This window comes from Schistocerca serialis, chromosome 3 (genome assembly GCF_023864345.2).
Source record: "Schistocerca serialis cubense isolate TAMUIC-IGC-003099 chromosome 3, iqSchSeri2.2, whole genome shotgun sequence".
In the NCBI taxonomy this organism is placed as follows: domain Eukaryota; kingdom Metazoa; phylum Arthropoda; class Insecta; order Orthoptera; family Acrididae; genus Schistocerca; species Schistocerca serialis.
This window is the reverse complement of record NC_064640.1, coordinates 893,184,496-893,202,957: the sequence shown is the minus strand read 5'-3', so window position 1 is coordinate 893,202,957 and position 18,462 is coordinate 893,184,496. Positions and strand designations below refer to the sequence as shown.

General features: G+C 38.1%; 1 protein-coding gene across 1 annotated transcript in view; it reads left to right on the top strand.

Annotated features, from left to right (window-relative positions):
• The first annotated feature begins 13,594 nt into the window (after positions 1 to 13,594).
• Positions 13,595 to 18,462, top strand: part of LOC126471136 (uncharacterized) — a 260,530-nt gene continuing 255,662 nt past the window's right edge. The window contains exon 1 of the mRNA XM_050099226.1: positions 13,595 to 13,737. Coding sequence (XP_049955183.1) covers positions 13,716 to 13,737 — 22 coding nt within the window. The 5' untranslated portion in view covers positions 13,595 to 13,715. The remainder of the gene's footprint in view (positions 13,738 to 18,462) is intronic.

The window sequence follows — 18,462 nt, the reverse complement described above, 5'->3', positions numbered from 1 at the left end:
AATGGTTCTCCTTCGTCCTCATAACGTGACAGAAAGTCTAATGCAGAGGCCATTCTTTGAGTTTTGTGGTGGTCGGTAAGAATTTTGGGCACCCATCGTGCACAGAACTTACGGTAACCCAACCTTGCTGTCACTATCTCGTACAAGAGAGTCTCTCGTAGAAATCTGTGGAAAGCCCAGTAGACAACTCCGACATTGAGAAACATCGATTTTCACGAACTTTTGGATCAACTGTCTGAACGAGTTCGTCAGTCACCAATGATGGTCTACCACTTCTCTCTTCATCATGAACGTTTTCTCGTCCACTTTTAAATAAACGTACCCATTCACGGACAACTCCTTCACTCATAACTCTTGGTCCGTACACGGCACAAAGCTCACGATGAATAGCTGCTGCAGAATATCCTTTGGCTGTAAAAATCCTTATGACAGCACGCACTTCACATTTGGCGGGGTTTTCTATTGCAGCACACATTTCAAACTGCCACAAAAACTAAACTAGCACAGGTACGACGTTCACTCGACCACGGCTTGATGCCGACTGACCTGTTGAGTGCGTGAACGCACAGATGGCGTCGCTACTCCCCCCACAACCCGCACTGTGACCAATCGGAGGTTACTTTCTGAACCGCCCTCGTAGATACTTCTACTATATCCCACAAATGTTCGATGGGATTCATGTCAGGCCATCTGGTTGGCCAAACCATTCAGTCGCATTGTCCAGAATGTTCTTCAAACTGATTGCCAATAGTTTTGGCCTGGTGACATATTGCACTGTCATCCACAAAAATTCTATTGTTGTTTGATGTTGATGTTTGGTTTGTGGGGGCGCTCAATTAGGCGGTCATCAGCGCCCTTCATCATTGTTTGGGTACATGAAGTCCATGAGTGGCTGTAATTGGTCCTCAAGTAGCTGAGCATCCAGGGGATCCAGTCCATTCCATGTAAACACAGCCCACACTATATGGAGCCTCCATCAACTTGCACACCGCCTTGATGACAGCTTGGGTCCATGGATTCGTGAGGCCTCACCCAAACCCTAGCATCGTCTATTACCAACTGAAATCGGGACTCATCTGATCAGGACACGGGCCTCCATCAACTTGCACACCGCCTTGATGACAGCTTGGATCCATGGATTCGTGAGGTCTACACCTCACCCGAACCCTAGCACCATCTATTACCAACTGAAATTGGGACTCATCTGATCAGTACACGGTTTTCCAGTCGTCTAGGGTCCAACAGATATGGTCACAAGCCCAGGGGAGGCGATGCTGTGTTGTCAGAAAAGGCACTCGCGTCGTTCCTTTGCTCCCATAGCTCGCTAACACCAAATTTCACTACACTCTCCTAATGAATACGTTGATTGCTGCGTTTATTTCACGAAGTGTTGCTTGTCTGTTAGCATTGACCACTCAATGCACATGCTCCTGCTATCGCCGTTAAATGAAGGCCGTCAGTCACTGCTCTGTCTGTGGTGAGAGGTAACACCTGAAATTTGGTATTCTCGGCACTCTCTTGACACTGTGGATCTCGGAATATTGAATTCCCTCACGATTTCCGAAATAGAATGTCTCATGTGTCTAGCTCCAATTACTGTTCCACCTTAAAGTCTGTCAATTCCTGTCGTGCGGCCATACCCGCGTCGGAAACCATTTCCCTTGAACCACCTGAGTACAAGGGACAGCTTCGCCAATGCAACTCCCTTTTATACCTTGTGTACACAACACTACCGGCAAGTGTATATTGCTACCCCATGACTTTTGTCACCTCAGTGTATATTATACAACTGTATAATTTAGTTTTTCAAATTTGTCAGTCTTTTGGTATCCGTGGATTTTGTCTGTTCAGAAACTTGGTTTTGAAGCATCTTTCATTAATTTATGTCAAAAAGGCTATAGAAGCCTATCAAATATTATCTTTGCTGACAAATCGTTATTGAAAGTATAGTCTGTGTCTCCACAACATTGGCAAAAACCAGTCTCTGTCTGCAAGGGACTTAAGGCCGATTCACACTGTCTGTCATGGCACCATCACATCAGGTTCTCGCATTGTCTGTCATGCCGCGGCATGTCAAGTCAATTCAAGTAACATGATCTCAGTTCGCATGGCTGTCCTCAACTGTTCTTTTTGCAAGAGTTGCTATCTTCACAGGATGGTTTTCAACTGTTGTGTCTTTATGAAATGGTACAAATTCCTGACAACATAGAAATAAATTCCACCTACTACTCAATCTGATATTACTGGCAGTACTTTTTTTCAGTTCAAGATGGAGCAATATTGTAATGTATTTCATTGCAACATATTTAATACTTTACCGGTATATATAAAAATTCACTTTATAAATGTAACAGATTGCAAGCAATTTAGTATGCTCATGTCATGCAATTCAAACTGGTGCCTCATTGTTTCAATTAAACTTTCATTACTTACTATAAATTTTACCAAAAGAAATAACGTAATGAAACAATTTATAACAAAGACAAAGAGCAACTGGTGTTAACTACGAAAACTATAACTAAACGAAATACAGAGATCTGTACATGGCTTTGTATCGAGAGGAAATGAGTTTGGGGTTCACGTGATTAGCAATGAATGGATGACGTCAGCCAGCAAAACTTTCTTACCAAGAAACCGTGAAGGGTGCTGCGCCGTAATGCCGTGGGACAGGACGGCCAGTGTGGATGCTGCCATTTGGAATGCATTAATGGTACAGGACATAATGTGATATGACGACCAGTGTGAACTGGCCTTTACAAAACCCGACAATTTTATTTTCAGCAACAGGTTCAGTGAGAGAGGTGGGAGAGGTGCAGTTATATTACTCTTACCAGGATGGGATCTACCTGTATAATTTAAAGATAAGGAACTGCGTTCTAAAAATGGAAACATTGTCACATCACATGATTCCTTTGAAATCTGAAAATGGACGAAATATAGTCAAGACATGTTTGATCACTTGTGAACCTATTATTGATAGAGTGTAAATTGCTCTGTCTTAGGAGATTTTTCAGTTGAAAGACACAGTGTTTATGTGTTGTTATATCAAAGCCTGACATCACCTCTCCATCCATTACAATGGCTTAATGCACTCATCTAGTCTAGCTGACTATCGACCAATTTCATCTTTTCCAACTTTCTCAAAAATATTTGAAAAGGTTGTGTTCAAGCGTCTCCTTAAGCATGTGACTGCAAATAATATATTGTCCAAGTCACAGTTTGGATTTCTTAAGGGTTCTGATATAGAGAAAGCTATTTACATTTACAGTGAGAATGTACTTAATTCATTAGATAATAAATTAGTGGCTACTGGCATTTTCTATGACCTGTCAAAAACTTTTGACTATGTGAACCACTGCATTCTCTTAAGTAAATTAGATCATTATGTTGGGTCTTATTTAACTAACAGGAAACAAAGGGCGTCATTGCAAAATACCTGTGCAGTAAGCAGTCAGTCTTCATCTGATTGGGAATTAATCACATGCCGTGTTCCTCAAGGTTCCATCTTCAGTCTGTAGCTTTTCGTTCTGTACATTACGACCTCTCATATGTTACATTGCCAAATCCTAAGTTTGTTTCGATTTGCAGAGGATAAAAACATTGCAATAAGTAGCAGGTCAATTACAGATATAGAAATACCTGCCAATCATTAAACTTTGAAAAGATCTACTGTATGTAGTTCAGAACCTGTAAGACATTTCCATCCATCATGTGTATAACATATGAAGACATGCAGATCAAAGAGGTTGATAGTGTTACATTTCTAGGATTACAACTCGATAGTAAATTCAGTTGGGAAGGGCATACTACAGAATTGCTTAAGCGCCTAAACAAGTTGTATTTGCAGTGATAATGATGTCACATGTAGCAGATGTAAATATAAAAAAAACATGCATACTTAACTTACTTTCATCCTATTATGTCATATGGGATCATATTCTGAGATAGCTCATCAAACTGAGCAAAAGTTTTTAGCATGCAAAAGCATGCAATAAGAATCACTTGTGTTGTAAATTCAAGATCATGTAGAAACCTTTTCAAGGAACTTTTGTATTGTAACCACTGCTTCGCAGTATATTTAGTCCTTAATGAAATTTGTTACAAGTAATATATACCTCTATTTCCAACCAATTGCTCAATACATAGTATCAATACCAGGAATAAGAACAATCTATGTAAAGATCTAACATTACTTACCTTGGTCCAAAAAACTTGGTTTCAGATAAAGCACGGTTTGAACAGAGTTTGAAAGACTTTTTGATAGGAAATTCCTTCCACTCTATAGATGAATATCTTGACAGGGACTGTTAAGCCAGCTTAAGTAAAAATGTCTTTTAGATTTCAGTTTTGACAGTGCTTGGTCACAACAATCAAGATTAGGTATTTTGTGTATGATAAATTTTTTGAAAGTGCATAACAATGTTTCATACTGACAGCATATTAATTCTGTAAATATTAGCAGTTCCAGTTTACTGTAATGTAATCACCTGTTTTGACAACCGCCTGACAAACGAAGAGGTTAGTAAGTATTAAATTCAGATGTTTTAGGTTTTTTATGCTATACTTTTTGACACGTTCTGCACCCATGAGAATCAGCTCAATTTTTGGTCTATGGAACTACAACTGAATCTAATCTAATCTAAATACATATAACAGTGTGTCCATTTTTTCTAAAAATAGGTTGATGGTACACTTAGGTGGTGTGTACAATGACATTACTACTAACTTAAAACTTTGAATAACTTTACCAGCAGCCTTCAGGCAAAAAATTTATATCCAGTCTGATGACAGAACAACAGAGTGACGGATTATTATACACCGCTACACTACCTCTTGTGTGCAGTTTTATGTTGTGACTATTTGCCTTATTTTAGTTATCAAATTTAACAACTATAAGTTCACTCTCAGGAGCCCAATGTTCACTGAAGCAAAGAATGGCAAATTTATTCTATAGTCCAAAATTACTTACGATAATTTCTTTGTCTTTTACTCCTTGAATGTTCATGTAACAAATTTTAAGATAAAAACTCTTATTCGTTTTATATTGAACGTTTTGGTGAGGAACTATAAAATCTTTTACACTGCTTATCTTAAGGGCTGCTTCATCTTCCTGCTTTCAGCAAAAAATGCATTTAGTTGGAGTTTTCCACCAACTCATAACACCTGACACTTCTTCGTCTACTGTAGCTATCTTCCCTGCTTTTGGTGTTACTGTAACTACTGTTATGCAGGCCAGGGACCTACAAGGACTATAGAGCTGGGGAGTAAGTAAGTAAATAAGTAAGTAGTAACCACTGTTACTTTCTCTCCTACTGTAGTTGGTGAAGCCTCTGTTACATTCTGTGTTGGTACTTCTAAAGCTGGTGTAAGGTGTGGATAACAGACATTTTTGTCCTTATTACATAGGCTTTTTATTCCTGGTACTTCTTTCTGTCGATCCAGATGTTGCCCCAGCAGCTGTCAGAAGATCTCCTGCTAATGTTGTCTCTGCTGTTTGTTGCGCCGATGGTTGTTCTGCTGTAACTTCTTCGTCTTTCACTGCTGGTTCTAGTTTTAATGCTGATGACTTTGATTCTTCAAATGCTTATGTTACAAAATTGATCGAGAACATCGGTTACAATGTTTTCTCCGGCCATCAACAGACTTTCGTCGTTCACTACTGGCAAAGTAGATTCACATCGTGTTGACGTTGTGTCTAGCGTGAACTCTCCAGTCTACAACACTTGACTATAGCTGATTTAGATTAAACCATAACTTGACAGTTAAGTCGTCTGATGATAAGTTCCATTCCCTTCAAGTAAAGTGTGACTCTGTTTTTAGTGGAATTCTTGTTGTATAGTCCTTCAATCAATGCTTCACAGACTGTAGGAACTGTTTGAAATATAACTGGCTTTAAAATAAGGAATGAACATACATGTGTTTGAAAGAAATCTCCTATTTCCCAAAATCGAAGACTTGGCTCTATTGTATTCGTTATAATTTCAAAATCGGACAGTAACATCTACCACAGTAGTGAAGTTATGAAAGGAGCGGCAGTCTCCTAACTCAGCTCATACATTATATTATTCCCATCTCGTCTCCTATACAATCTTTGCCTCCAACAAACTCTTTCGCCTTTGTCTTCGTCTGCTTATAGTGTTGTGTATTAGTAATGAAGCACCACATATTACTAATTCATCCTCTTCTCTGGACATAGCATGACACACAATGCGATTAACCTTTAACTAACGTGGTGCGATCGTCAACAATAGCGATTTAGCCAGTTCCCTACCCATTATTGCGGCCGTCGGCTCGTTAGCTTCGAGTTTAGTTGTGAGTGGACCGGCAACGCATGTGGTGTTATTTTAGAGCTTCTATGATGTGAGTGACGCCCTTCTGAAAATCGGTCGCCGTCATTTTGACCGCACTACGTTGTTTGTGTAATTATTTCTGCAAATGCTTTCCTTACATATTCTCGGTATTTTCCATTTCACAGCTTTTGAAATATGGCGGAATCTAGTAATTCCACAACTAAAGGATCTGTTGCAGTAGCAGACAATGTGTGAACACTTCAGATCGAAACTTTGAGGAAACGGTGAGCAGATGGTTGGAGGAATCATACGATAGTGACTGTGACGACAATCCCGAAGAAACTGAACCCATTGTGAGTGAGCATAACGCTTTGTCAGAACAAAGTGCACTAGAAAACTACTCTGATGAAAGTAGTGATGAGCAACAGAGAAGCAATTACTTCTATGGGAGGAATCAGTAAGAATGGGCCAAAGCACCTTGATCCAAGCTGTTAGAACTCCTTACCATAACATCATCATGAAATTTCCATCCACCACGTTGAGTACAGGATATCCAAAAGACCCATTTTAATTATCGCATATCTATTTTGATGACGAAGTTCTCCATCACATCCTATTATGGACAAATGCTGAAATAGATTACGTCAGGCAAAAGTACTCAGACAAAAGCAAAGCTGAACTTCAGAACCTGGATTTGATGAACTTTTGGCTCTTTAGGACTTCTGATATATTATTCTGTCTTTAAATCCAACCACGCAAATGTAAATGATATATTTGCAACTGATATTTCAGGTCAGGAAATTTTCAAATATGTCTTGTCTAGGAACAGTTTCCTAATGTTGATGAACTGCTAACGGTTTGATGACTTTCGAACTAGAAAAGCGAGTCTCAAAGTTGATAAAATGGCAACAGCCTCTTTTCTCTTCAGAAAAATTGTAGAAAATTCCCTAAAATATTTCAATTTAGGCGCATGTGCTGCTGCAGATGAGTAACTAGTTTCCTTACGTGGTAAATGCTCATTTTTGGTCTACATGCCAAAGAAGCCTGGTAAATACGGTTTAAAATAATGTCCTTGTGTGATGCAAGGACCAGTTACTTTTATAATGGGTATATGTACACTGGAAAAGGCTCTGATGGCGATATTTTGCCGGAAAATGATAAGAAACTGATGATACCAACGCAGTCTGTGTTGCGATTGTGTAAATTAATCTATGGTAGTAATCGCAACATTACTGCTGACAATTGCTTCAGCTCAAAACATGCCGAGAAGAGTTAAGGAAAAGAGGATTGTGTTTTGTTGGAACTCTAAAAAAGAATGAGAGAGAGATTCTGCAAGTCTTCCAACCAAATAAGCATAGCTCAGTTGGTTCGTCTTTGTATGGTTTGACGCAAGGCACCACTCTGTTGTCGCATGTGCCAAAGGAAAAAACAAAGTGGTTCTTCTTGTCTCTTCCATGCATCACAGCCCCGCTGAGGATTTGATTTCTCTGAAACCAAAAATAATATCATACTACAACGCCACTAAAAGAGGTTTCGATGAACTGTACAAAAAGCGCTCCATATACTCCAGCATTCAAAGAACTCGACGTTGGCCGATGTGTTTATTCTACACACACAGCACAGTAAATGCATATGTTCTTCAGAAGAGTGGATCAGATTAAGCTCCTGTCGACAGAGGTATCTTCCGGAAAGAGGTGGCCCATAATCTTGTGCTGAAACATATGCATAAGCGAGCTCAGAAGCCACGACTTCTACAGAAGTTATGACTAATGACCCGCCGGATTTTAGGCCCCGATGCTCCAACAGAAGAAGCAGTGGAAGCAGAATTACATCCTAAGAATAGGAAAACGTGCAGACTCTGCCCAGCCAGGAAGAAAAGAAAGACTTAGCATGTTTGCTAGATCTGCAAGAGACCAATATGCATGCAGTGCTGTCCCTCGGTCTGCAAGCACTGTTGTGAAAAATTGTGATTTGGAGGGCTCTGATTTTTTATGAGGTATTTATTCAAGTTAAAAATGTAACATTTTTGTTCCATTAGTTCTACAAGAAGAAATACAAAATCTATCGAAGCATCAATTTCGTTATTAGCTTATGGAAAACATATAAATGTTTTACTTTACGAGATGTGCAGTAAACGTATCTGAATACCAGTTTATCAGTCATTATTTAATGTTAAAATTTTGTATTTTCATGGTTATATACATTGTATTAATGACTTTGCCATATGCAAAACAAAGAATTTCAAAGGGATTCAAATTGTTAACGTTACACCCACCTATAATTAAGAGATCAGATTGACCACACCACTGTGTTAGTGTCCCATGTTTGCCACTATTGTATTTTGTTGAAAAAAGTTATTTATTCACAATGAAGATCAGGTGCTGACAAAAAGCGGTGAGTTTGGTTTTCAAATACTTAGATTTATTTCTGAATCTGGAGGCACTGTTTACACAAGAAGTCACTTGACCAAAGAGCTTCTAAAAAACCACCTAAGCGTAAAAGTGCGAGTGTTGTGACTCAAAATAAAAAAACAGAGATAAACAAAACGTTATGCTCATATACGACATTGATTAATAATTTAACACAAAACTTCTTTTTTAAGTATGTTAGTAAAACGAATTTACTTTAACACTTTCCGTTGTTAAATGAAAATCAACAAACAGGCAAACCCACAAAACAAAACAAAACTGAGTTTCACAACAGTCCCATTTGATTACAAAATATCTTCATACGTGTCTTCGATAGAGCTTGGGTCATGATGTCCACTACCTGCTCTTCAGATGGGATTTGATGAACTCTAATTCTTCCTTCATAAAGTTTTTCATAAATAAAGAAATGCTTGATGGCTATATGTTTGGTTCTGCAATGAAATTCTGATTCTATGCCAACTTCACTACTGATGAATTGTCAATTCAGTGAACTGGAATTTCAGATAGTCTTGTTGTTTCTCTGAATAGACGAGTTAACCAAATAATGTTCTTGAGAGCTTCATTTGCGGCAACTAGTTCAGCTTCAGTTGTAGGTGTTGCTACCATGGTTTGTCGCTGACTTAGCCATGATATCGTCCCTCCTGCAAAGTTGATGTCTACTCCAGATGTTGATTTGCCTGTTTTTGAGCAGCCTCCGAAATCTACATTGTTGTAGCATTCCAGAGTTGTGTTGTTTCCCTTGATTTGTATGTGTTCCATATTCTGTCGTTCCTGATTCGTAACGAAAAACCCTTTTTACTCTTAATATGACTTCTTTGGTGGGATTCTCGACAAATCTTGAAAGGACACTTACAGTGAAGGCTAGTTCAGGTCTTGTGCCAAGCATCGCATACATTAATGCTCCAACTGCTTCTCCTTATGGAAAAGAGTGTTCTACCGTGTCATCTTTCCCTGACTGTGAGACATCTGTAACTTTCAACATTGGGGTACAAACTGCTTTACACTCTGAAAAGTTGAAACGTTTTAAAATTTGTTGCACACAAGCCTTCTGGTGAATCTTGATACAGCTGTCCTCGCCATGTTCAATTTGCAGACCTAAATAATAGTTTGCAGGTGCCGTTGTGATCTTGAAGTCCTTTTGCAATTGTTGAAAGAAAATGCTGAAATCATTTGAATCAGTGGCGGCTACCAACCCGTTGTCAACATACAAAACTACGAGAACTTCTTTGCCATATTTATTTTGAATGTACAAGCATGGATCTTCTTGGCTTACTCTGAAATCTAGACCGACCAAAAATTATCTGAATCGCTTGTTCGTGCATCTTGGTGCTTGTTTTACGACATACAGGCTTTTCTTCAACCTGCAAACTCTTATGTTACCATCTTCATAACCTTTTGGTTGTGCTATATAAATGGTTTCCTCACGTTTTCATACAGGAAAACCGTCAACACATCAGACTGTCCGAGATACATTCTTTTAGTTGCAGCAACACTCAGACTAGACATATTCGTTGTCATTTTTGCAACTGGACTAAAAGTTTGACTGTAATCTACAGCTTCTCGTTGACTGAAACCCTTGGCAACCAGTCGAGCCTTAAATTTTTCGATCAGAACCTCTTCATTATTTTTCAGTCGAAGCACCCTCTTACATGGTATTGCCTTGGCACCCTTCGGTACATCTTCAAGCTCCCAGATTTCATTTTCGATCAGAAATTAAATTTGTCTGTCGATTGCTTCTTTCCATTTGATGCTGTCTTCACGTCTAAGTGCATCCTCATAGGTTTCAGGAACCTCAGTTGTGACATTGCATAATCATTAGGTATTTTGGTCTATTTAATGATGAACATTCTCTTAATGTCACTCCAATTTCCTCTTTGCAAGTTTCGAGAATGTCATCATCAAATTCTGTGCCTGAACTAGTTTCATGCTCCAAACTATCTTCTGATTGTGTATTTTCCTCACTCTCTGATTGGTTTTTGATATAATCTGGAGCTGCAATGGGCTTTTCAGCATCTTGAAACGGTAGTGTAACTTGTTCAGCACAGCATCCTAGTTATTATTCAAAATGCACATCTCTGGACAGCACAATTCAATACTTTCTTTTATCCAAATCCTGAAACATTCATAACCATCATAACCAATGAGATGTCCTTTCACCACTTTCTTGTCAATTTTCTTTCGTTTTTCACTTGGAATGTGTGCATAACATGTTGAGGCAATAATCCTAAGATGTTTAGTTCGTGGCTTTTTCCATTCCCACAATTTGTAAGGATTGATACCTTTTACAGATTACTTCCCTGTCCCACTCAAGATGTAAATTGCTGTGTTAACCAGTTCAGCCCATATCTGTTTGGGATAAGTGACATCAGGATTCGAATACTTAAGTGTCCTGGCCATCTCAACAACTGCCCTATTATCCTGCTCACAAATACTGTTTTGCTCAGGAGTATAGGGAGCAGTCAATCGCTGTGTTATAACATTGGAACTTAAGATGGATCTAACCTCTTTGTTATTAAACTCCTTTCCCTCGTCACTCAGCATCTCTTTAACAGAGTATCCCAATGCCTTTGTACATGAGAGAAAATCTTTGAGAATTGTACTCAACGATGGTTTTTCTGCAGCAAAATAACCATAGTGAAACTTGGTGTAATCGTCTTTGAACAAAACGAGGTAACATTTCTTCAGGAATTATTCATGAAAATGTTCACACAGATGAGCTGATATCAATTCAGCAGGCCTTGTTGACTTTTCTCTAGTTCCAAATAGTAAAAGATGCGCTTTCCCAAATTTACATCGTTCACAAATTTCTGCCCCTTCCTTAACATCAATGTTAAATTTCATTTTAGTATTGTTTTAACATGATGCTTGTCTGGATGACCCCATCTCTCATGATACAGTTGAAGTACATCAAATCTATCTTCCACTGAGAGATTCACAGTTGCACCCTTCTCTGGCACTATGGGCTTAATTTCTGCTTTGTATAAAGTGCCATCAACTTTACGATTTCCACACAGTTTCAGTCTACCACCAATTGTCAAAGAGCAATATGTAGTACTTGACTGATATATACTATTTTTGTTACGATCTTGGGCAGCTAAAACAGAAATAAGGTTTTTAGAAATTTTTGGTACATACCAGACATTAGTCATGGTCAGTTCTTCACATTTGGTGCCAACTGTTGACAGAATCCGAATTGATCCTCTTCCTGTTGCTTCTAGGAACTCCTGTCCAGCGGCCTGCATACAGCAGATCAGGACTATTTGTCATATGTTTCGTTGCATCATTGTCAATCCATCAATTGTATACAACCACTTGTAATGAACAAGCGTCGCCACAAATAGTAAACTATGCTACATTCGTTACTACACTTTTGTCCATGTTTTTCCGCACAGTTGTATTTTTAGCTTGTCTTCAATCAGCAATCCACTTCTTACAATATTTGATCCAGTGGCCCAGTTCTTTGCAATAGTTATATTTTCCTTTTTTTCAATTTGGTAGTTTTTATTTTGTTATGTACAGGTGATTTGACTAATAATTGCTCTTGTTCGATTTTGTCACTTCTCTTTGTGAAATTTCTGTCAAACATGCACAATTGTTCCTTTAATTCATCAAACGTTTTCTTATCATCTTTCGTTAGTAGCATCCAACTCGATTTAAAGGAATCAAAGCATGCAAATAGAATATATAAAACTTTACATACCAATATGATATCACATAGCACAGATTCTCTCTTTGTTGTAAGCCCTTTGTTCAGTTCATTCCAAAGACTTGTTAACTTCGCTATGTATGTGGAGATGTCTTCTGTCTGATTCCAATTAAATGCGAAGAAATCTGAACAAATCTTGAACAGTTGATCCTTTGATAATGCTTCGAAATTCTGCTTCAATCCCTCCTATGCTTCATGAGCTGTTTCTTTGTCCATGATCTTCTGATACACAGTGTACGTAACTGCACTTGTAATCATCGACGTAGCATAACTGTTTGCTTTATGATAAAAATCAGACTTGGTTTTATGATCCGTTATTGCTGCATCATTAGCACCTTCAGACAGTGGCTCAGGTTTTACTGATTTGCCACCAATTGCGTCTAAAACTCCTTCATGATAGTCAATTAGATCTCGTATTTTACTCTTCTACAGTGTCCAATCTGTTTCACTATTCAATGGCTTGATATGTTTTACCAGATCTATTTCAAATCTAAAACCAGAAACACACTCTCAAATACTATTTAAAAGGAAACTGTATTTGTCACTTTATGCACACCTAATCGGGACCCATAACCTATTGTATTTTGTTGTGAAAAAAACTTATTTATTCTCAATAAAGATCAGGTGCTGACAAGAACCGGTGAATCTGGTTTTCAAATACTTAGATTTATTTCTGATTTTGGAGGCAATGTTTACATATGTAGTCACTTGATCAAAGAGCTTCTAAAAAACACCTAAAAGTGTGAGAGTTGTGACTCAAAGTAAAAAACAGAAATAAACAAAACATTATTCTCATACATGATGTTCAATATTTTAACACAAAACTTCTTTTTTTAAATACGTTAATAGAAATAATTTACTTTAACAGCCACTATGTTAGTTAAGGGTTAAACGTGAAATATTTTTTCGCTAGCTTCAGTACAACCACAGTCTAACATATTTGTTAGACTGTGGTATAACTGGCGATGAGAATACACATACAGGAATGTTAGTCGCTAGTGTGGACTGGACAAGGATGTAAACAACGAACATTGTTGCAAACATTTTTTAGACTTGTTCGAAAACGATGTTGGGCGCAGAAACATGTTTCTAACCGCAATGTAAACGCACCTGTAATTGTTTGGTCGACGACTTCGTTTGTTTCGATTATCGATTACGACGCTTATGTATTTGTTGTTCCTACAAGATTTGATTTGGGCGCGAAGTCGGTGGAACTTTATATAGAAAAGGAAGCTGTTATTGTGGTTTTGTAGTGTTTTGTGTATTTGTTTTTAATGCACTCGGATAAATATGAGTAAGGATGACTGGATCAGTAAGTAAATAAATTAAAATATGTACTTTATGCTTTAACCGTTGTGCTTAGCCGGCCATTCTGTGTGGGGGAATTTCAGGCTTATTTTTAATGTTATTGTTTGTTTTACTACAACATTTATTTTCCTTAGTGACATTGGATACCATTGTGATTTTTAGGGACCAGATAGAACAGAACATCTACATGATTATGACTGTTTTGTGATTTTGTATTGTAAGCGACGCCATCGAGACTACGAACATAGTGGCCAGCCTGATTTATTTCTTATTCCCTATTTATTGATCGTGGAACTACCTGACAATTTGTCTGCGCGTCTGTTTATTATTTAGACCGTTCAGTTTATCACTGATTTTCGTTCAATTCATTGTAGGCCATCTTTGTTTACTAAATATTCATAAAATTATATAGGAAAGCAGCTTTTCCTGTTAACACGCCTAATGTTGTAAGAAAATATGGTGATAGGGCCATGTTGTATTTTGCCACCAATTTTCTAGTGTGTTGTAGAAGGACACCGTGGGAAAGAATAGAGAATAATATATTATAAAAATCAGATCACGAAATGACAAGCCCCACTGGTAAGTGTGCAGGGGAAAAGCTGAGCACATATCCTCAAGACATATTGATATTTATTGTGGCATGTCTTGAGCTATTTGTATATATCCCAAGTTGCTATATGATGAAAGTAATGTCAAATGCGTGAAAAAGTGTTTGTCTAAACATTTGAATTGAGTAGAGATATTTCATTGTCTGACTGAGGTTTAGGAACATTTGGTTCTGTCGTTGTCTGCTTATTGATTGGTGAGCTGATATAATGACAGATTTGTGGAACAAAGATTAACATGTTATATTTTCCACAATTCATATGTTTCTTGGAAAAGTGTTGTCATTTATTGTAGTGTTTGTCGTAATTTATTCAAATTTACATTCCATTGTGAATGTATGTATGTATGTATGACAAGGAGTAGGTCTGATCTGGGAGAACAGGTTCTCATATATTAAAGCTATCGTGTACATAGTGTATTATGAATATGTATAGCACTGTCTAGTGCATTATGTCAGAAATGCTCTGCTTGATATAAACCTTTCAGTTATGTTAGTCTCTTGAGTTGTACCAACAGATGGCTAGCAAATAATGCACAGGAATGAGGTATACAAGATTCTTCTTAATTTTCTGGGGGATGGGGCTGGGCATTATTATACACATTGTTTCAAGTTTGCTATATGATGGTCAACATATTGATACAAGATTTACATGGTTGTTCCTTTTCGTGTCAGTTTACATTCACCCTGGGCACCTGAAAAGTTTTAAATTTGTCAGTGTTGTAAAATAGTATTATGGGCCCTCTGTCATTATATAATGGTAAGACAGAGATTTAGGAACCAGGTTTTAAAGTGTAATACATTTTCAGGGGCAGATGTGGACTCTGACCACAATCTATTGGTTATGAACTGTAGATTAAAACTGAAGAAACTGCATAAAGGTGGGAATTTAAGGAGATGGGACCTGGATAAATTTAAAGAATCAGACGTTGTAGAGAGTTTGAGTGAGAGCATTAGGGAACAATTGACAAGAATGGCGGAAAGAAGTACGATAGAAAAGAATGGGTAGCTTCGAGACATGGAATGGTTAAAGCAGCAGAGGATCAAGTAGGTAAAAAGACGAGGGTTAGTATAAATACTTGGGTAACACCAGAGACATTGAATTTAATTGATGAAAGGAGAAAATACAAAACTGCAGTAAATGAAGTAGGCAAAAAGGAATACAAACATCCGAAAAATGAGATTGACAGGAATTGCAAAATGGCTAAGCAGCGTTGGCTAGAGGACAAATGTAAGGATGTAGAAGCATGTATCACTAGGGGTAAGATAGATACTGCCTACAGGAAAATTAAAGAGACCTTTGGAGAAAAAAGAACCACTTGCATCAATATCTAGAGCTCAGATGGAAACCCAGTTCTAAACAAAGAAGGGAAGGCAGAAAGGTGGAAGTAGTATATAGAGGGTCTATACAAGGGCAATATTATGGAAATGGAAGAGGAGGTAGAAGAAGATGAAATGGGAGATATGATACTGCGTGAAGAGTTTGACAGAGGACTGGAAGACCTAATTCGAAACAAGGCCCCGGGAGTAGACAACATTCCATTAGAACTACTGATAGCCTTGGGCGAGCCAGCCCTGACAAAACTCTACCATCTGGTGAGCAAGATGTATGAGACAGGCGAAATTCCCTCAGACTTAGAGAAGAATATAATAATTCCATTCCCAAAGAAAGCAGGTGTTGACAGATGTGAAAATTACCGAACTACCAGTTGAATAAGCTATGGCTGCAAAATACTAACACGAATTCTTTACAGATGAATGGAAAAAACTGGTAGAAGCTGACCTCGCGGAAGATCAGTTTGGATTCCGTAGAAATGTTGGAACACGTGAGGCAATACTGACCCTACGTCTTATCTTAGAGAATAGATTAAGGAAAGGCAAACCTACATTTCTAGCATTTGTAGACTTAGAGAAAGCTTTTGACAATGTGGATCGAAATACTCTCTTTCAAATTCTGAAGGTGGCAGGGGTAAAATACAGGGAGCGAAAGGCTATTTACAATTTGTACAGAAACCAGATGGCAGTTATAAGAGTCGAGGGGCATGAAGGGGAAGTAGTGGTTGGGAAGGGAGTGAGACATGGTTGTAGCCTATCCCCGATGTTATTCAGTCTGTATATTGAGAAGCAATAAAGGAAACAGAAGAAAAATTCGGAGTAGGAATTAAAATCCATGGAAAAGAAATAAAAGCTTTGAGGTTCGCTGATGACATTGTAATTCTGTCAGAGACTGCAAAGGACCTGGAAGAGCAGCTGAACGGAATGGACAGTGTCTTGAAAGGAGGATATAAGATGAACATCAACAAAAGCAAAATGAGGGTAATGGAATGTAGTCGAATTAAATCGGGTGATGCTGAGGGAATTAGATTAGGAAATGAGACACTTAAAGTAGTAAAGGAGTTTTGCTATTTGGGGAGCAAAATAACTGATGATGGTCGAAGTAGAGAGGATGTAAAATGTAGACTGGCAATGGCAAGGAAAGTGTTTCTGAAGAAGAGAAATTTGTTAACACCGAGTATAGATTTAAGTGTCACGAAGTTGTTTCTGAAAGTATTTGTATGGAGTGTAACCATGTATGGAAGTGAAACGTGGACGATAAATAGTTTAGACAAGAAAAGAATAGAAGCTTTCGAAATGTGGTGCTACAGAAGAATGCTGACGATTAGATGGGTAGATCACATAACTAATGAGGAGGTATTGAATAGAATTGGGGAGGAGAGAAATTTGTCGCACAACTTGACTAGAAGAAGGGATCGGTTGGTAGGACGTATTCTGAGGCATCAAGGGATCACCAATTTAGTATTGGAGGACAGTATGGAGGGTAGAAATCATAGAGGGAGACCAATAGATAAATACACTAAACAGATTCAGAAGGATGTAGGTTGCAGTAGTTTCTGGGAGATGAAAGAGGTTGCAGAGGATAGAGTAACATGGAGAGCTGCATCAAACCAGTCTCTGGCCTGAAGACCACAACAAATCTGTATTTACACCAGTGACATTGCATTTATTTGTGTACAGTCTCAGTTGTCAGTTCCATCACCAGTTATTTATATTTATCAAGGCTTGCTGAACTTCACGGGATAAGTCAGCGTCAGTTCAATGTGGAAAAGCAACATTTTCAGTATGGCCATGTCAGATTTCTGTCAAATTTGGTGCATCCAATGATGCAATTAAGAGATGGAAAATTACCAATTTGCACAGGTATATGACAATTGCGAAGAAAGTTACAGGTCTGCAAAGTTTGGAAATTGGGTGAAATGTACGTATTCATCTGTCTCAACATAAAAGATTATAATTCTTGTTCTAAATCAGGTACAGCACTAAAACTTGGGGTCAAGAGGAGTGTTCGGTAAGAGTCGATGGCTTTGGCTGATGACATAATGTTTTTGTTTGTTGTCACGTCATCTTACGGCTCATATATTCACAGTTTTGTAGTTGGTTGGTGAAGCCAACGAATTGGGGGGGGGGGGGGGGTCGCTGTTCGTGGTGACACATTGATATGTTGCTTAGTCGGAGGTATAGGGTAGGTTGGATGGTAACAGTTTGGTTGTGAGTTTGCAAAGCCAGTGATTGTGATATTGAAAAAACCCAGTTGTGGTGACAGACTGATTAGTAGCTTAGCTCAGTTGAAAAAAATCGATAATATCACATTATAGTGGCCACAGTGTGAATGGCACTTATTGTATGTTTCCTGTGTCACCGGTCAAGGCCAACGACTTCTTTCAAACATTCTCTATATCCTGAAACTTCTATCATTGAAAAACTGATGAATAGTACTTTGCATTGATAAGCAATGTGGTGGGTATATAAGAAGTTTCACATTGAGGGTAACTGATCTTACCATTTGACCTTGAATATATTGCATTGCTTTAATATGCTGCTGTAAACATGGTAAATATCAATATGGCACACCAAAGGCATCATGCCCAATAATTTGTCAGCATCGGTACTCTACCATGCAGAAGGCACACATGAATATGGATCACAAATTATTAAAAAATAAAATTAACAAGGTAATGTTGTAAAAATGTTTTATGTTATTGTAGTCATACTAAGAACCATTCATGGTGTGGCTTCATTGAAAGGACTATAAAAAGTGGTTGTCTCTAATTTGACAAGTCGCCAATT